This window comes from Meleagris gallopavo, chromosome 11, assembly GCF_905368555.1.
Source record: "Meleagris gallopavo chromosome 11, MGAL_WU_HG_1.1, whole genome shotgun sequence".
In the NCBI taxonomy this organism is placed as follows: domain Eukaryota; kingdom Metazoa; phylum Chordata; class Aves; order Galliformes; family Phasianidae; genus Meleagris; species Meleagris gallopavo.
Window position 1 is genome coordinate 5,235,920 of NC_139414.1, and position 18,995 is coordinate 5,254,914.

The 18,995-nt window shown below is 38.7% G+C and overlaps 1 protein-coding gene across 1 annotated transcript; it reads right to left on the minus strand.

The window, feature by feature from the left end:
* Window positions 1–14: 14 nt before the first annotated feature.
* Window positions 15–14,381, minus strand: COPB2 (coat protein complex I subunit beta 2). The gene is made up of 22 exons (XM_003209050.5): window positions 14,224–14,381; window positions 13,250–13,387; window positions 12,608–12,694; window positions 10,713–10,839; window positions 9,444–9,592; window positions 8,594–8,740; window positions 7,054–7,153; window positions 6,778–6,920; window positions 6,365–6,564; window positions 5,722–5,832; window positions 5,375–5,463; window positions 5,182–5,288; window positions 4,753–4,896; window positions 4,257–4,387; window positions 3,769–3,976; window positions 3,427–3,537; window positions 2,548–2,762; window positions 2,197–2,289; window positions 1,939–2,119; window positions 1,736–1,804; window positions 781–873; window positions 15–363 (listed from the first exon to the last, which is right to left on the minus strand). Exons 1-22 carry the CDS (start codon window positions 14,224–14,226, stop codon window positions 268–270), a joined length of 2,742 nt encoding a protein of 913 aa, XP_003209098.2. The 5' UTR covers window positions 14,227–14,381; the 3' UTR covers window positions 15–267.
* Window positions 14,382–18,995: the final 4,614 nt, after the last annotated feature.

Genomic DNA, 18,995 nt, shown 5'->3' on the forward strand with positions numbered 1-18,995 from the left:
GAAGAGAACAGGAATGGAATGTTTAAAAGGATTTATTGAACTGCACATTAAATGAAAACACTTCCACGTTCCATGGTTTAGAGCAGGCCTGTATCTTAAATTTCAACATACTCAAATTTTTTACAGTTGCAGGGTTTGCCCCTCTCCCTACGTCTACATGGTCCATCTTCTGTATAAAAATCAAGTTAATGTGGAGCACGTAGTCCACAGAACTTCATTCCTTTGTTTGGAGTAAGTAGTAGTTGAGTTGGTGATCTAGAACTCTGTTCAGTCATCTAAGATCTCTTCATCCAGATTGATATCTGTGGTATCAATATCCTCCAGGTCTAAGTTATCGAGGTCATCTTCCAAATCCAGAAGTGTCTGGGAATTAAGTCCAGATATACATGTTAGATAGCTGTTGTGATAGCAGATGTAGTTAGTATAATGCTATATGAGGTACTGAAACATTCAGCAACCTTAAGGCAGTCAAGTTGTGCATAAGACCTACAATAACCTACAGAAAGAAATGCCTTCTTGAATAAGAAAGTAGTTTGCAGTACTGCAACTTGGTATTATGTTCTGGGTTGTGACTCATTTGTTTCCTTGTAAGCCTACAAGGCTGTAGGAATTGTTCTACGTTACCATGTACAGTTTCTGCACACTACAGGAAGAGATCCACACAGTGTAATAAGTCTCAGGAGTGTGGTTCATACAAAGATAAAAAGTGACATGTGGTATACTTAAGTTCTTCATTCAGCCACTACAAAATCCTTCCCTTCCTAAGATATATTCCAGTACCTTTTGATCTCGTGGTGGAAGTAGATCAGAATTTTGCAGTACTGTATTCATCACTTCTGGTTTAGGAGATGGAACTGCTTCTTCTGTCTTTTTCTAATGAAAAAGATCGCTTAATTTTAACAAAAGTAAGTAAACAACATCCCCCCAAGCTTTGATGGCTGTCTTCTAAAATTTCCCTCAGTAATTCCAGAATCACATCTTCACAGTCATTAAGTTTTCTGGTCTCCTGAGGAGCCTACCGTGTTTGTTTCCCCCCACACCCTCCCCATTTAATTCAAAGCAGTTGTTAAAAAAAAAAAAAAACAAAAAACAAAACCAACCTTCAGTCTGTGTCAATTAATTTAAAGAACTTAAAACTGAAGAACATGGCAGGCCTTGTTTATAGCTTTGATGCAAGATAATTGTAAATTAACATGTTGTAGGTAACTTTCACAAAGTGAAAACGTTCACTTGGGTGATAAAACCATCAGTCTGAGCTACTTAACTACTAAAAATATTCTATTTCCAAATAATTAATCAGGACTCCTACTCTCTAACTTTTGAAGCAACAAATACAAAGCATTTGTAATTGCTGAGGTATGTAAGAGATTCAATTTTCCAGCTACTGAGCTTTCAGAGTGCTAGAAGCAGTTGAGCAGTAAGGGTTTTGATATGCAATTTTTCTTCAGGATGAATTCAGTGGCACTACTGTGATTACACACATGTACTTGAGTGAAGTTGTAACAGAACAAAAACATAAGCAGCCACACAAAGTAAATAATTCTGTAACAACTAATGAGTTCTCTTAGTCTACTTTTTTAGTCAAGAAGCCTGAGGCAGAAGAATGTGGATCTCAACTGCAGTGCTTGTAGTCAAGCCAGTAAGAGCAACAGTTCAATCATCGTGGTTGTAAGTTCTCCAGGGTAGATGTTGCTGTACAATAGAAGCACTTAGGTCATTTGGTGGTAACACTGACCTGAGATGCCATTATTCCTGATGGTTCAAAGCCTTTTGCTTCTTCAAGTAAGTTTCTTTCTTCATTTGGCTAAAATGCAGAAAGCACAGACATGTTAATGGAAAGTTTAAATAAGTAATTTCATCAACTTGCTTACAGCGGAATTTGCACAACTTCAAATTTTTCTCTTTTGGAGAAAAGAGGAACTCCCACTTCTTACTTACAGTGACAAGGGGGTATTCCTTGGCTGGCTGCAGGTCAGCAAGACTTTGTTTAACATATTCTTCAACAACAAAAGCTTCCTTTAATCCAGGGAAAAGATTTTCATATTCTGTAGGATCAGCAAGGGATTCAGCAGCTTTCTGGTTAACTTTAGAGAGACTCTCCCGCCACAGTTTAACAACCCTGGAGACAGAAATCAGATTCATTGTATAAAGCTAGTTTTGAACTATGAATAGTATCTGTGTATTCTTTAATGTTACCTTGAAACTTGGCTTGGCAAATAGGTCCGTGCAAGAAAAGCAGCTTCTGGGAGACGTCCAGTTTTAATCAAGAGTTCCAAACATGAGTCAAGCCTAACGATTTTAAAATAGAATTTTTATCAGTAAGTTTTCAAGTTTGACTTTTGCATTATAGCTGTTCAGTCTATGATGTCAGTAAATTAAAAGTGCCCGATTTTAAAAAGTAGGCATCATAAAACAGTTTTTCTGAAAGGGTACATGCTACTGTCTTTCTTCTTGAAATTAAGTTAGCTGTAGTTTACCATCTGGAAATCAGAGTTCTTGGTATTTCAGAAAGCCCAATGAGGACCATCTGAATTTCTCACTACTTACTTTCCCTGCAGGAAGTAGCTCATAAATGCAACGTTGTTCTTGCCATCTTTTTCTGCTCCTTCAGCTAATTTATTCACCATGTTAGCATTTCCTGAGGCTGTAGCCAGCAGAAGTAGTCCTCCATAGTCTTGTGCATGGTGGAGACACTCCTGGGCTAGGCCAAACTGGCATTTACTAATGGCAAGTTCAGCAAGTTGCTTCCATTTCTGTTCTGACTGAAAGCACAAGGGGAGAGAGGAGAAAGAAAAAACAAAACCAAAGCTCGTATTTTTGAATACCATTAAAGATTTTTAAAGCATTCAATATAAATTCTAAGTTCACCTATTAAGATACTGTATCCCATCAGTATACTTGTCTTACTATTAAGATACAATGACTACTGCAGTTCGTTCTGCGTGTACCACTGCCATGCTGTCACTACACAGCATGGACATTGCTTTGTCCTCTTCCTGTTGAATGAGGAATATTAACTTAGTCCTATCACTTCATTATTTTACAAAAGGAACAGTGAGATCAATTCTCTTAAAAATAGCTGTGGGACAAATCACTGCCTGTCAATCTTCCTAGAACATCAGAAATGATGCAAGTTTTTTAAGGCTGGAACAAAGACCCAGAGGCTTTAGGGCTGCCACTTCTCTCTGTTCAACACTGAAGATTAAGGCTTCGTTGTTGGTTGGAATGTCTTACTCTCCAGGGGTAAGCAGACAACATGCTTCTGTTCCCATCCCACAGCTCAGGCAGAGAAGCTTCAGTAAGGAAGTTGGAGGCATATTTACGGTGTTCACAGAGCTGTGCTGCATCTTCACACTGCCTTTTCTTACAGGGCCTCTAGGATTTATAGTCAGAATTATTACGAATCACCAGAAATTGTATGTTTACCTCGGCTTCTACTGCAAGCTGATAAGCAATTTTTAATTCTCCCAGCTGAAGAGCAAGTTCAAAACGATGCTCTGGATCTGTAGATACTGCAAGAGCTTGTTGTTTGAAGCCCTGAAGTAAATAAATAATCAAAATAATCCATCAGGTCAAACAGCATCCTAGATGTTTTAACAAAAGCCCTCTGAAGAAAAGATTACAGTGTTCCAAATAAGTACAGATGATTAAGACGACTCTACATTTACAGGAAGTTAGTGGCTTTTTCAGTTCTTTTTTTACTTAGCAAATTCAATTAGAAATAATCAGCTGATTACTTTTTTGATGTCTAAGAAATAGTTCTCTTGCCTGTTTTTCAAGAAAATGCGCAACTCTGGTTCTCTGCTCTTTTGGAATGGTGGGAAGAACTTTGTCAGCCATACCGAAGTCTCTTCTCATCACAGCAGTTTGATATTCAAGCACAGAGACCAGCAAAGAGTAGCTAACAATGTTTAGCTCTTTATCACCCAAATAAAGTCGGTTGTCCTTAGGAATATACCCCAAAAGATACATCGTCCTGAAACAAAACAAAGATTTTTCACCTTGGATAAGTTTACTATGAGGTACTACATAAAAAAATCCAATGGTAGCAAGAATATTTGCATCAACTTTTACTCTATAACCATGCTTTCATACAATGCTATTTATTCTATGCAAGATTACATTAATTGTCTCAGAACATTAGCATTATCAAGTACCAAAAGTAATTACAGCAGAGTAAGTGGGGGATTTACCTTGCCATAACTTCTACTGAAAAAACATTTAAGATATTCTTACAATCTAATGCAGCAACTTACCTGTCTAAATGGGCAATCGTGACAATTTCTCCTCCGACGTAGTAGTTGAGTCTGTTCACAGAGCTGGTGTAAATAAAGCAGTCGCCAACCCACAAGCCTGTTTTCACTATCTCCTGAATCTCACCAAGAACCTGCAAATTAAATTTAACCAACAAGCTACTCTGAGATAGCAGTAAGACTGCTGTGCTTTCAAATTAAATGTAACATTCTGTACTTCAACAGATACAAGGATAAGTTGCAAAAGAAGCTTCAGGTACAAACTAGAAGTTCTGTAATCTATGCCTTCAGTTTCACAAAAAATGTTGTAAAAAAAAAAAAATCTCTATCTCAATAATTACCTGAATTACAAATCCAGGAAGGAAATACCAAAGTAAGTGTTAAACAAGATAATTAAAACTTAGTAATGTTCTGTTAAAGACTAACTTTGCTATACTCTGGCAAGACTTGCTTCAGTGATCTCTGATCCCAGTCATATTCCATTTTTAAATACAGATACCTCAAATGCATCTTCAATTCCATCTTCAGTGACTCCTTTGTGTGTTTCTTGGGCAGATGCAACTTTTTCTGATAGATATTTCAGAATGAAGAATGACTCCTCTGTAGCAATGCAGACAAGCTCACCCGAGTCAGACCAGAAAATCTGTGTCATCAGAATCAATAATGGCATTGGTTTAGAGAGCCCAAGTTAAGGGAGAAAGTATGTTTTAGCTTTTATTTGTACAAACTCTCATAGCAGCCTTAGGAACCAAGAAGCCAACACAAAAGACTTTCTTCCCTTTCACTACAAGGCAGAGATAAACCTAGGATGTTGTTACTTTACGGTTGACAGCTTGGCTTCATTATAGAAAACAAAAATCAAGTCTAGTCAAAACTGAGTAAACACAGACATGTACACATAGATTCATATCTTCCTTTCAAAACTTACATGTTTGGGCTGAATTTCAATTCTGCGGATCAGTTCCGTGTTTTCCCAATCATAGAATGCCAAACCATTAACAGATCTAACTCCCAGCAAGAAGCCACCATAGATGCCTGCAAGAAAACGAAGGTTGAAGAATTTTGCATTATGCAGACTGTGCACGTGCATCAGTATGTGTATTCTAGAAGTAAATACTCACCTTCTGCTCCAAAATCAGGTTTGAACGATTTCTTCTCCTTGAAGTTTTTAAATATCTTTACAACACTGTTGCTCTCTCTGATTGCATATCTAGAGATTGCATCATAAAAAAATATTACTTGCCTGTTAAAGTAGCAAACTACTAAAATAGTAAACATCTACAGGAAAACCCCCTGCATTTATCTTCAAAAACTAGCAGAGAAAAGAAAAGGTACTATTTAAACATTTTCTAAGTTCATCATTCAAACCTTTTTTTTTTTGCCTTCAGCCCAACTTAGCGTTTGTACAGACTGAAACATAACAGCAGCAAATTTAAGTTAATACAAAGGAAAAATCTGCAACACTTACTCTGACGAATCATGTGCCCATACGAACTCCTGTGCAGAACCAAAACTCTTGTTTCTCAAAGCCATAGCTGTGTAAATGATGTATTCGCCATCACCACACACTACAACAAACCTACAGCAAGACAAAGATGCAGCCTGTCAGACATGCACATTCAGTGCACTGGATCAAACACACAAATCACCTGAAGATATTAGAAGCCTGTACCACAATATAATTAATACAAATGCAGACAAAATTAAATAGGACAATTTTGTGTATTCCCAAACCCATCACATAATGGATTTTTTCTGCTTCATTTTGCTAGCTACTTGCTATCCTTTCTTGCTTCTGCTCTCCACTCTGCTGCATTTCTACTGTGTATCCCTTTACCTTTTTTTCCAAATTAGTTTATCTAATTAAAAAAACTGAGATGTAAGAGAAGAATTTGATTTGCTACTACTACATTATACATTTTGTTTGTATAATTCTTGCCCTATTTATGAAATGCAACTTGTTTGTTTAAAAAGTGAGCTATTATGCAGATGAAACACCTGTATGCCATAGGCTCTTGGTCACTAACCAGGACACATGCAATAAGATTTCCAGTATAAAAAAAACCAACAAAACAAAACGAAACCGATTTTTTTTTTCTGAAATCAATTACCGTCCATTAGGGTTGTGCTGAATTGTCTGAGGATATATTTCACAGCTCCCCATATCCTTCACAGCTAGTGGCAATCTTTCTCCATCTTTAATTTCAGCATCTCCCATAGCTTTCAAGTTGGCTTGCTGGACTTCTGAATGTTTAGCCCAAATAATTTTTCCATTTGCATCCATGGACATGGCTGGTTCTTCACGACCAAGCTAGGAAGCATAGCATAAGAACTTAGCAGATGGAGAAAATACAATTTTGATTTTCTTTTCAGTTCAACACATCTAGTGAAATATCCTGGCTTTACCTAAAAAAGGCAATTAAAATGCTAAATGATCAGTATTTTGTATATTATTACAATTTAGTTGCTCTTTGCACAGGACAGTGATGAATCACCTTCTCTCATTTCAAATAACTAATCGTACCTTAACAATGATGCTGCCTTCATCGTAGCCCAAAGCCACATTATTGGATCCTCTCAAACTGGCCACACACCACACTCTCTCCATCCCATAGTTGAGTGTACTTTCCAGGCGGTAGGTGCTTGAATGCCAAATGCGCACAGTTCCTAGAGAAAAAAGGAATACGTGCCTTACTGCTTTCCTCAGCGTAACACCATGAGATGTGTAGCCACACCACACCAAAATGTTCTCCCGTAGGTTCCTTGCCTATCCTTTACGTAGCAGAAAACAGACAATTACCATCTTCTGAGCCCGTGATTATGATAGGCAATTCAGGATGGAAGCTGACACAAGACACGTTCTGAGCATGTCCTTCCAGTGTTTGTACACATGTTTTATTCTGCAAAAAGAGTTGAAAGGACAGGTACAGATAATAAACAAGTTGCAACACTTTAACGTTCGTTTCTTAATAAATAAAATCCAAAAGTCTATCTGAAAGCACATTTTTTCTAGATTTCTTTCAGTAACATTTATTTCCAAGACACTGAAGTAGCAGCATTAAATATGTATTACATAATAATGATTGCACTGACTTAGTTTTCCATCAGGGAGAAAAAAATAATCTATTTTCCTTGACACAGTTTTCTGCTCTCTGTTTTCTGCTCACAAAATAGGCTTTCTCAGAACTAGGTAGTGCAACTAATAAAGACAGGCAGACAGCTGGGATTGCTTAAAAAAAAAATCAGAGCAAAAAAACACCTGAATTCAATTATAGGTGAAGAAATGTCTAATATCTTCATCAAGGATATTTGTTCACAGCTATAAAACAAAAGTCTACTCTGCTTGAAGCAACTAGGAGTGGACTATCTAATTAATATATACAGCTTTATGTGGTAGTAAAGCTTTAAGCTCAGTTACATAACAATGTTCAGCCTGGAGAAGAGGAGGCTCAGGGGAGACCTCATTGCTCTCTTATAACTTCCTGAAGGGAGGTTGTAGTGAGCTGGGGGTCGGCCTCTTCTCTCGTGTCATTAGTGATAGGACCAGTGGGAATGGTTTCAAGCTACAGCAGGGGAGATTCAAGCTGGACATTAGGAAGTATTACTTTTCAGAAAGGGTGGTCAGGCACTGGAATGGACTGCCCAGGGAGGTGGTAGAGTCATCGACCCTGGGGGTGTTCAAGGAAAGACTGGATGCTGTGTTGAGGGACATGGTTTAGTGGGAGCTATTGGTAATAGGTGAACGGTTGGACTGGATGATCTTTTAGGTCTTTTCCAACCTTGGTGATTCTATGATTCTAATCACTGCTGTAGTGCATATTTTAATTAATACTACTAGCTTTAATTTCTGATCTTGGATTTAATTGTGGACACTACACTTTCAACCTGAAACTTCTATCTAACAAACTTCATCTTATCCTTCTGACCATTAATGCATTTGTACACAGGAAGAATTTTTGAGCTCTACTTTCCAGCAATTGTCTCTGGATTCAATTTGTTTCTTTCCTGTACAGCATTCAAATGAGGCAATAATGCAACTCATTTGATGACCCGTGAACTGTCAAGTACATGTGAGCATGCATACATGCATGAAAGTTAACACTATTAACAACACCTTAGCATCAAATTTAAGTAACCTCTAAGTTCATTTGTAGAATTCACAGCACGCTCTCTAAAGAGTTAACAACATCTGAAAAATGTATCATGAAACACTGTTCCCACTTTCATCTTTCTAAGGAAGGAAGAGGTGTTGATGTTTTCAAGTCCTTTTCCTTTTTACAATTTCATGATTTTGCTGTGGCAAAATCTATGCAATAGCTTGCAGAAAGCTGAACACACACCTGGTAGTCCCAGATCTTAACCAACCGGTCATCTGCCCCCGAAATGAGATACGGCTTGTCTCCTCCGCTGTAGTAGTCAATGCAGTTCACCCCTTTCTCGTGGCCTTCCAGAGTAAAGTTGGGTGAAGAGGAGCCAAGCTGCCACACCTTTCCAGGGGAAAAAAAAAAAAAAAAGACATCAAAAATCCCCATGTAAGTTTTGATCTTCTCTCATCTAAGCCAACCTTGCCAAACAGTTTGTATTCTAATACAGTCAGCAGTCAGGCTGTAGACGCACTGACATTTTCCCACAATCACTGCATCACAGCAATATTTATACACATCTCGTCTCAACACCTGAAGAGAGATAAAATCAAAACTGTCTTTTTACAGCCAGTATACTGCTAATTTATAGGGAACTTGAGGAACTCTTACTCTCCAGCTGGTTGTAAACCTAGTCCCAGATACTCAGTAATAGCTTCACAGCAAATGAAGCTCAGAGTCTGCTGTCAGAAGACTGAAGACACTTCTGGATTCAGTTTAAAAGACTTGAAGCAAATGACTACAAATAATGGGAGAAAATTTTTTTTATTTTTATTTTTTAAATGCACACAGTTAAAGGCTTTACCCACTGTATGTATATGTAGGTTCAATTCTCCTGACTACATATAAGCAGTATAACCATAACCCTCACCAACCAAAATACACATCTTCATACAATAAAAATTCTATTAATGACCTACTTTTAAGAATTTTAACCCACTGTTCTCATTAATGGTTTGCATGTTCCTTCTGATTACTATTTAATAACTAAAAGAAAAAAAAACAAAAACCAAAAAACCAAAAAACCCACACCAACAGAATCCCCTACCTTGATTGTCCTATCCAAAGAGGCACTGGCAAACTGATTATTATCTTTTGGATTTATGACGATCTGCATGACATAATGGGTATGTCCTTCAAACACTTGAGAACAAGACCATTTTTTATCCCAGTCCCAGAGTTTAATAAGCATGTCATCTGAGGAAAAAAAAAAAAAAAACAATAAAAAAATCAAGCTTCAGTTAGTTCAACATCTTCTGAAATAATATAATTGGTAGTCACTTCAAGTTAAAGGTTCCTTCGTGTCTTCTCCTTCAAAGGAGGCAATGCTAATTCTCAAGATAAATATTTTCTCAATCTGTAAAATTACTGTTCTTTCCTTACAGGAAGACCACAGGGAATACAAGTTTCTCTAAAAGATTCTCTAGTAGTATGGTTATAAAACTAAGAAATGAGCCTGCCCAGATCACATAAATATACAATTTCTGTTCAGAAAATGAATCCGTCTTACAGGGATTAATAATTTAATACCTTAATATCAATTCTTAATCTTAAAATAACGGACAGATCTTAAAGAATTAAACCTGTGCTCTCCTCTTCGGCACCTACTGTAATGATCATTAAGGAATAGGAAGCAGAATCAACCAGGCTGTCTTCCTGATATCTTTATTTCAAGCATATTATCTTCAGCAGAAATAGCTATGATGCTTCCAACATAAAACGTTCACTATGTTCTAGCAGTGCTCAGGCTGTATCAGCAACATTTCCAGGAATTAAAAGGGTATTACCAACATTTCCAGGAATTAAAAGGACTGAAAAAATGAAGTATATACTCTTGGGAAAGATTTGTTGGGATACTGTGATTTTCCATTCCTACATAGCATAGATCAGCTCAAATAACAGAATTCTGTAGTATGCTGGAAAAACAGGTGAGAGTTACCTTCTGCTTCAATTCAGATTGTTAGCTGAAATACATTAGTATTTAAAAAAAAAAAAAAAAGGCGCTTCAGTGAAGCAAACTCTAGAAAGGTAACTAATTATCACCTATGTGAACTTCTTACTGAGCAGTTATTAAGCAACAAGATTCTGAGGTCTTGTTTGGCAAGAACATAAGCTATAATATTTTCAATTCTAAGTAGAATTGATATTCCATTAAAAATATGAACATACCTGGCAGAGAAATAACAATTGACAGGCTAGCTACTTGCTCAAGGATTTCTGCTTAGCAGAAAACTGAAAAAACATGCAATTCCTAACTAGTCAGAACCCTAGAAATGGTTGATGAAAAACATATCAAAATATATCAAAAAACTCTTACCACTGCTTGTCAGTATGAAAGGCTGTGTGGGATGTACAGCAATACAACGAATGTAATCTGAATGTGCTTCAAACATGTGCACTCTTTCCAGGGTGTTGTAATTAAAAACTCTGATTTGCATGTCATCCTGTGAAAGAGATTAGAATAAAAAATTCTAACAGCACTTTCCATATAATATACCACAACACACTGTAGAGTAGCTAGACAGAACATTCCACTATTAAAGAATCTCTTACAATGATATGTTCAAGAAAAATTATTTTCTGCATCTACCTAAATGAAACAAATTATTACTTGGCTCAGAAGTCTATAAATTACCCAGTATTATACCAATATTATAAAATAAACTTCAGCTAAAAATTCATTTTAAAAAGATGCACTTTGAATGATCTTTTGATTTAAAATGAAGTGCTTTGAAAGTTATTAATGCCTAACATGAAAATGAAAAGCAGGGTTCTCGCACTAAAACAAATGGAAAATTGATGTCAACTTGATTATTTTTCAGCTGGGAAGGACGTGAACAAAAGAAAAGGTATCTTTATTTCAGATACAGCATTCCCAAATCTTTACCTAGGTGTAGAATTTAGCACAACATTACTTGTTCTATCCAATCTATTTTCTCTTCCACCCTTTTCTTCTCTCATATACATTTGTTTAAGAAAAAACATCTACAGAAAACAACTGTCAGAATGGCAGAGAAGAACATGCACACCTTTGAAATCAGGCTAACATGAACATCCAATATGAAGAATAAGCAATATATTACATCACATTTTCACAGTTACTTTGAGAAAGACTTGGCCCTATTTCTAAAAGCAGCTTTGCCTTTTCCTCACTATTTCTTTGCCACTGCTTGCAGCCTCCCCTGGGAAAGCTAAGACCAATACAGCTGCACAATAAATCAGACTGAGGAATTGATCCAGGTGAAATTAAATTGATAAGAATACATATTAACTTCCTATGCAGCTTTTTGAACTCCTGTGCTGACAGAGGAGAGGCAGTGTTGTACCTCTAGGGAAATAGCACTGAGTTACTGTTGCTTTAACTAACTGTGTCATGGCAGCACAAGACAGCGAAAGGACAAGAAATTGTATTTACTGTGTGTATAGTGCAGAAGACTAGAAAGAAAAATCGTAGGCAATATTTTAGGCATCACTTCAACTTAGTGAAACTTTATCATAGAAAACTCTGACTTTCCAACAGATTACCCATGCCTTCCACGTACAGCTTTCAATGACCAATCTGAAGGCCGAAGCAGGAACAGTCTGCTGATCCCTTCAGGACACACCACACCAAGACACTGTTCCTGTCCTGACACACATCTCCTAATTCAATTTGCCGTAACAATTATATGGTTTGGACACCAGATTAAGAACTGATCAATGTTCATTACTTCAAGAAAAACGCGTTGTAAAGTTTAGAATAAAACTATTCAATGAGTTTGCTTTGCAAGGAATAAAATGAGAGTATTTTCCTAGAGGGGAACAAAATTCTTAAAAAGTTTGAGTATAACCAGGAAGGAAAGTAGAAAGCAGCTTTTAATTCATCTTACCTTGAAAAATTAATAGTTTCAGCTTTGTTAAAGCAGCACTACAACTATTTAGTCAAAATTGTATGCTAACTGCACTTCAGTTGACAGCTGAAGTTGAATATAGACCCAAGTTGCAATAGATATTAGAGTTAGCCACAAATTAGATTGTTCTCCTCTGAAATGAAAAATTTAAGTTTCTAAGTTAAAAGGAAAAAAAATTACTGGAGAAGTGTAATGAAGCATTCCTTTCTCTCTTGCACATTAATGCTGAATCATTTTTATGTGATGTATAAAAGAACGGCATGAAAACAAATTAAGAGAAATTATTACTGCATATAGAAATCAAAAGAAGACGACAACTTACAGCTCCTGTAACAACCCAGTTCTTCCTTGCCACAAATTTGGCAGCTCTCACTGGTAGGTCACATACTTCAAAAGTCTTCACTAAAGTCTAAAAATAAAAATAATATGTTTACAGCACTGGAAAAAATAACAGCTTTGAAATTAGCTTTTCTTAACAGTGTTCAATACATAGTCACTGACAACTCCCCAAGGGATACTACAGCACAGCACGGACATGTTAAAGCAGCATCTGTATCCAAGAAGATATTTATCTATGTGCTCACCTTATTTCCCATTCAATCCCTTCAGACACCACTCATACCTCCAAATCATTTCTAAATCTGCTGCCCAATTTCAGCCATACCTGACAGAGAAGCAGAGGTCTAGCACTTCCTTCAACCTTCATAATTACACATTGCAAGTACAGAGGAGATTATTTTTGTATTCTTGAAACTAGATGTGTAGGAAATGAAGCATCATTAGAGCTATGCTCAAGATAATACTTGCCTATTATTACTGTGACTCTTGCATACAAGTAACGGAGAGCACAATCAATTTGTAGCAGCATTTTCAGATTTTTCTTGTATATCTGGTGTTGAAAGTTAGAATTTATATACTGGTTGGTTTTGAAAAGATCACAGTAAAAGAAAGCCAAAGTTATCACCTGTGTTTCGTGGTTCCAAACGCACACACTGCCGTTGTAGAGACTTGCCAGCATCCATGGCTCTGTGGGGTGCAGGTCCACACTTTTCACCCGGTCAGACCGGGCTGTCAGCTTTCGCTTGATATCAAGTCGGAGAGGCTAGAGGTGAGAAAAATGGAGTACGCTGTGTTATTCCAGAATAAAACAGCCATAAAAGCGTGCTGGAGGAAGGAAAGGCAAAATTAGCCCCTTAAATAAACAGGGTTAATCTTGTTTTACGTCAAATAGAAGACTGCTCTTTTCTGTCCATCTGCCTTTGCTTTTGTCTGGGGGGCAGAGGTTTCTGGAAGCATCACATCCCTACCAGGGGGCCTGCTCCATCTACCTTCGTGAGCTCGCAGTATTTCCATACTGTAAATGGCATCTCCAGCACAAAGAGGCTCTGCACAGCTCCATACACATTTCCACGGTGTCCCTGACCTACTGAAGGAAAGCAAAGGGACCTCCCTTCCAGTGCAAGTGACTAAAAATGAATCTTCTTTCTGTTTCACTCGAGAAAAACCAAACTTGTGGAGAAACCAGCTGTCGTCTCAGAGAAATTTTGTGCATCACAGAGGTAGCGCTAAAATCGTGAAGAGAAACACAGCTTAGAGCAGAACACGCTGCTACAAGAACTGAGGGGAGATACAAGTTTAAGCGCTTCCATTACAAAGGAGGCTCCGACGTTCCACTTCAATCACCAGCAAAGCGATTATCCGAGACGTGCCAAGCACCACAACGCTCTCGGCCACCCGCAGCCCGGTGCCGCCGTGCCCACAGGCCCTCGGCGCTGCGCTGTCACAGGGCCGGCCGCAGCCCAGGACCGCTCCACGAACGCTCCCCCACAACAACTCGGGCGCTGCCCACCAGGTCACCTCCGCTGCTGCATCCCTCTAACACCGCGTCACACGGCCCACTCCGCTCTTCGCGGACGCCGCGCTCCCGCACTCACTCACCATGGCGCGGCGTCACCCCGCAGGAGCCCCGCTGCTGAGGTGTCCCAGGCCCGGCAGCCCGCACCCTCCGACGTGGAGCTTCCGGACGCGTTGTTCTCGCGAGAGCTGAACATCGCGCTCCCGGGCTTCGCGAGAGCGGGAGCCCCGTGGGATGCCGGGACTTGTAGTACGTGCCGCCTCTACTGCGCCTCGCGGGGCGTGCTGGGAGTTGTAGTAACCGGGCGCGTGAGCGCGCGCTGCCACCTCAGGAAGGCGGTAACGGTTGTAACGGTGTTAACGGTTATCACGCTTGGCGGGAACGGACACGGGACCCGCGCCATCCCCGGCAACACCGTTCTGTGTGACTTTGTACCTCATAATCCGATGGTAGCTGTGGAAAGGCGCGGGGCTCTGCCCGCTTTATGTGACTGAGGGCAGTCGGTGGTGCTCCGTGATCTGCTGCTGTAACGGCAGCGCCGCTCAGAGCGGTGTGCCCTTGTGGGTGTGAAATGCAGTGGGACACATTTCTCCTCCGGTTGTTTTTTGTTGCCTGGTGCTACAGCTAATGCAAGCCCCAGTACAGCCGTGCAATCATAGAACGTTCCGAGTTGGAAGCAACCCAAAAGGATCACTGCGGCCAGCCTCGGCTCCACACAGCACCGCGGTGAAACAGCTGTGCTTCGTGCGCCCCAGGCTGCAGGCGGCCCTTTAAGCACCAGGACAGCCATCTTCTAGAACCTAACAGAAACACTGCTGCATTTCAGGAAGCGCCGTTATTGAGAAAAGTTCTAGCGTTGCTGCCAAGTTAAAGTTCCATCTTTAATTAAACATTGCAACCCTCAGTTTAGCTCTAGAAAGGAGGGGAATAACACAAAATATATCCGTTGGGATCCAGTTAAAGAAAATACTTCTTTTGATACAAATGTGCACTTGGAGATTAGGAGCCCTGTGTGCTTCATTTGACAAAACAGTGGGAAGGATTACATTGCCCTGCAGTGTTTACAGTTTGAAGGACATAAACAAACAAAAGGATGACAAAGAGATTACTTCAGCTCTTGTTGCTTTTACTGCAAGGGAGCAAAGACAGAAAGACACTGGAAATTAGAAAAATACGAGCTCAGTGGAAACATGATAAGAGATGCCTGAAGCGAGGAAAGGGGCACAGTGTCAGCTATTATCGGTGAGTTTAGACTTTTTGCTTCCACTTAAGGCTTTCTTTTCACTTTATTTTTGTTATACTAATGATTGTGGAATAATGTTTAAAACCCTTGAGTTTCAGTATGTAGAAGACAATTAAGAATTTAAGATTTTAGAGTGTAATTAATGATTTTTAAGGAGGAGAGGTGCTTGGAACTGGATGGAACCCTGTAAGAAGTGCTGGGGAAAGATACCACTGTTAGAGAATGTAGGTAATGAGAGAATGGGGAATGAACAATATGCATATATTTTTCCTTGAAAAAACTCAACAAGGTCCTGATGAGAGATGAGAGCATTGCAGGGGTATCAAAGAGAGTAAGGAAAGTATGTGAAAGATGAAGGAATAGAATTAATCAAGAAAATAGTGGGGAAAGGACGAAATTAACTTGATGTTAGTTTCTCCTAGGAAGTTGTAATAATAGAAAAACTAAAGTGCAAGTAAAAAGACATGGGCTATAAGCCAAGGCTGACCTTGCAGAAAGAGAGCAGCAACGAAATAAAACCCAAACAAACAGTTCCGTGTGTAAAGGATGAGAACATTTCTCACAATTGCTAGACATAATGGTACCACTTTTTAATCAAGAAAAAGTGCTCCACAAATTGTTGGGAATTGAGTGGGTATACAGAGAAAATATGATCATGTATGTGTTTTCCTTTCACATTTTTTGCTATATATCTTGTACCAGACACTGTTTCAGTTATATATAAAGTAGGTGAAACCATGGGCTGTCTCTAAGAAGACAGTCAATACAAAGACACTAAATAAAACAGTAATCTCCAGTTTGAGTTCTTTATGCTACTCTATGGCTATTTTTATTGCCAGCTTACTGAGAGAGATCCTTCTGGGGAAAAAAAAAGTAAACTAGACATTTTCTTAGAGAGTAACAGAGCAGAGGAAACTGCTTCTTGTGGTTATTGCCCTGTTCCACCATTCCTCCTTGCCCCACTCATACTCCCGCCTGCTTAGCTATGCAATAATACTGCAGTTTTCTCTGAGCAACATACCTATGTGCTGGCCACTACGACTGTTTTCTCCTGGGCCTGAAAAAAGTTCTAGCATTTTCTTTAGCTTGCAGGAAGTGCACAGTCTTGGATTTATTCACCTGCCATTATTTGGTATCTTTAAGTCCATGGTCAGGGAAGAGGAGGAGGAATGATGTGCAGCATGTGAGGAAATGGCTACATATCAGTGGAGCACAATGTAGGCCTTGCTTCCTTAAGAAGGTAGAATAAAGCTGTATAGGAGCAATTACAATGCAGCGTCTGGTACCATCCTACAGCTGCCTTCTTGTTAGAAGCACAAGTGGTGGTTCTGTGAGGTGTGGGTATGTATGTGTACTGAGGTGTATAATGAAGGAACTGGTTACATGGCATTACAGGACACGTTCCTTGTACTTGTAAAGCTACTCTGAAATCTCAGGAAAGCCTCAGCGCAAACATTAAAAAGATTCTTTTTTCAAATTAAAAAAAAAAAATGTGTTCTGTACAACCAGCTAAGTGCTGGTAGTTGAAGCAATTGCATTCTGACACAATTTACTCTGTAAAACTAAAAAAACAAAAACAAAAAAAACCCCAAAATTAAAAAAAAAAGTACTAGTGGATTTTTCCATGTTTTTGCAATAGGAGAATTAGGTAGAAACACTGAATCTATAATGGAGATGCTTATGAAGACACAACTGTTGTCCAAAGGAAGCAGCTATTGTACTGCATGCTAGTCTTTAGGAGGCTCTTGCTTCTCAGGATAACCAGTCTGTTTGCTTTACAGGTACCTCAGCTTAGATCCTTTTGACTATGAAATTATTGTTGAATTTGTATGTCAGTAAAATGTTTTCTGGGAACAGGATAGACCATTTCAAGATAGAAAATTGCACATTATTGATATTCCAAAGAAAAAGATCAAAGCATTTTGGAGTACTGGTTGTTGTTGTTGAGTACCTGTTGTCTCAGGTAAGACCTAGAGGTCTGGAGTAGAGCCACATCCATGCGGCTCACCTAATATGCTTGGAAATTTGCATTCAGGTGAATATCTAGCAGGTCCTTAGCTAGGTCCAAACCTGGTGTAATAGATACAATGTGACGTTGCTTGTTACAGTCAGCAGCTCTGTCCAGAGGGGTCAGTATTTCTGTGCCTTGATGGTTCTATTCCGGACGCTACCATTGCTATGTAAATTCTCCTTTGTTTTCTCATGGGGATTTTTAGCACCTCCCAGGCTCACTGCATTTCTTTTTGGATCCCAGATTGCAAGCATGTCTGAGCTGGACTATTTCATTATCTTGAGGTAGCATTATGAATTGCTTATTTATTCTCCAAGTATTCTGTGAGTTATTTTGTAACTGAAATCACTTTATTATTCTTACTAGGTCCTTTCTTTTTGAATGTAGAACAGCTTTTATATATTTAGGTCAACTCTATAGGACTGCAAAGTACCTATTTCATATACAAAATTAATGTGAAGTCTCGTTCATTGCCAAGAGTTAATAGTGGCAGTGCAGTGAACTGAAGTAAAACTCATTGCAGCCTTAACTTGGAAGATGGTAAAGATTGATGGAACACAGTGGGTTTAAAGAAAATGTGTTGTTAATGTGGAGGTGACAGAGCTGTGAGACAAAGCCCTCTGTAGATCTACTTAAAAGCATCCTATACTGTACTGCTTCATTTTGTTACCAGTCAGGGGATATGGCATCTTGGAAATGTGCTCCTTGGGATACAAACCTGACTCATGTATGGAGATCAGATTGTTAAACTCGTGAAGATAATAAGGAACTAAGATACTAGTAAAGAAATCAGAACTTTCAACAGAACTGTTAAGAATGCAGCATTCATATTAGAAAAATAATCCCATCCTCTCCATATTAATTTCATCTGATAGTGCATAAACAGAGTTCAAAAAATAGCTATTGTTTCAAATAGGATCATTATGTAGTGCCCACAAAGCAAACAGAGACTGCAGTACATAAAGAGGGGTCTGGGAATTTTATATTTGAAGTCACCTAAAATGATATCACATGACACCTTTTTTACCTGCCTTTCAACCTAAAATTCTGCCAAACTTCAGAATGTGGGCTTAGATGTTTTTGCATGAACTCATCTGAACAAGGCACCTATGTCAGCTTGTATTTTCAAGTTTCAATAGAATGGATCAGCTCTTGTTTAAAAGGTACTAAAGGAGCAAAAAAAATGCTCCTTCCTTAAATCAGGAGCAGGATAATCATCAATATTTTTAGCAGCTTGTAATTTAAGCAGACTGATTTAAAACAGAAAATGCAAGGGATTAATGGTGGTAGTGTACTCGTGGTAATAATGTGAGGAGAGGTTTCTATAAACAAGGAACACTGACAAAATTCAGGTTATTAATGAGAGTAAATGGAACTGTTGTGCATAACATAGAGATACAAGTTCTTACCCTCTTGTTCTACTGCTGCTTTGGGTAAATTGATTCATTAGATAAGTGCTATCTCTGTGTCATTTATGTAATCACTTACAGAGAAGGATCTTGATTGACCCTCTAGTACTTCTGATTTATTAACACTTAGTTCTTCACATTTTATGTTCTGGAGGCCATAGTCACAATTTGGGCATGATTCCACTTCCATTA

What these genes read in the sequence shown, in the direction of transcription:
- COPB2 (XM_003209050.5), bottom strand. An exon ending in AGCTTGCAGTAGAAGCCGAG is followed by an intron (nt 2,763 to 3,426) that starts GTAAACATACAA and finishes TTGTGCTTTCAG; the next exon opens with TCAGAACAGAAATGGAAGCA. An exon ending in AGGAATACCCCCTTGTCACT is followed by an intron (nt 1,805 to 1,938) that starts GTAAGTAAGAAG and finishes TCTGCATTTTAG; the next exon opens with CCAAATGAAGAAAGAAACTT.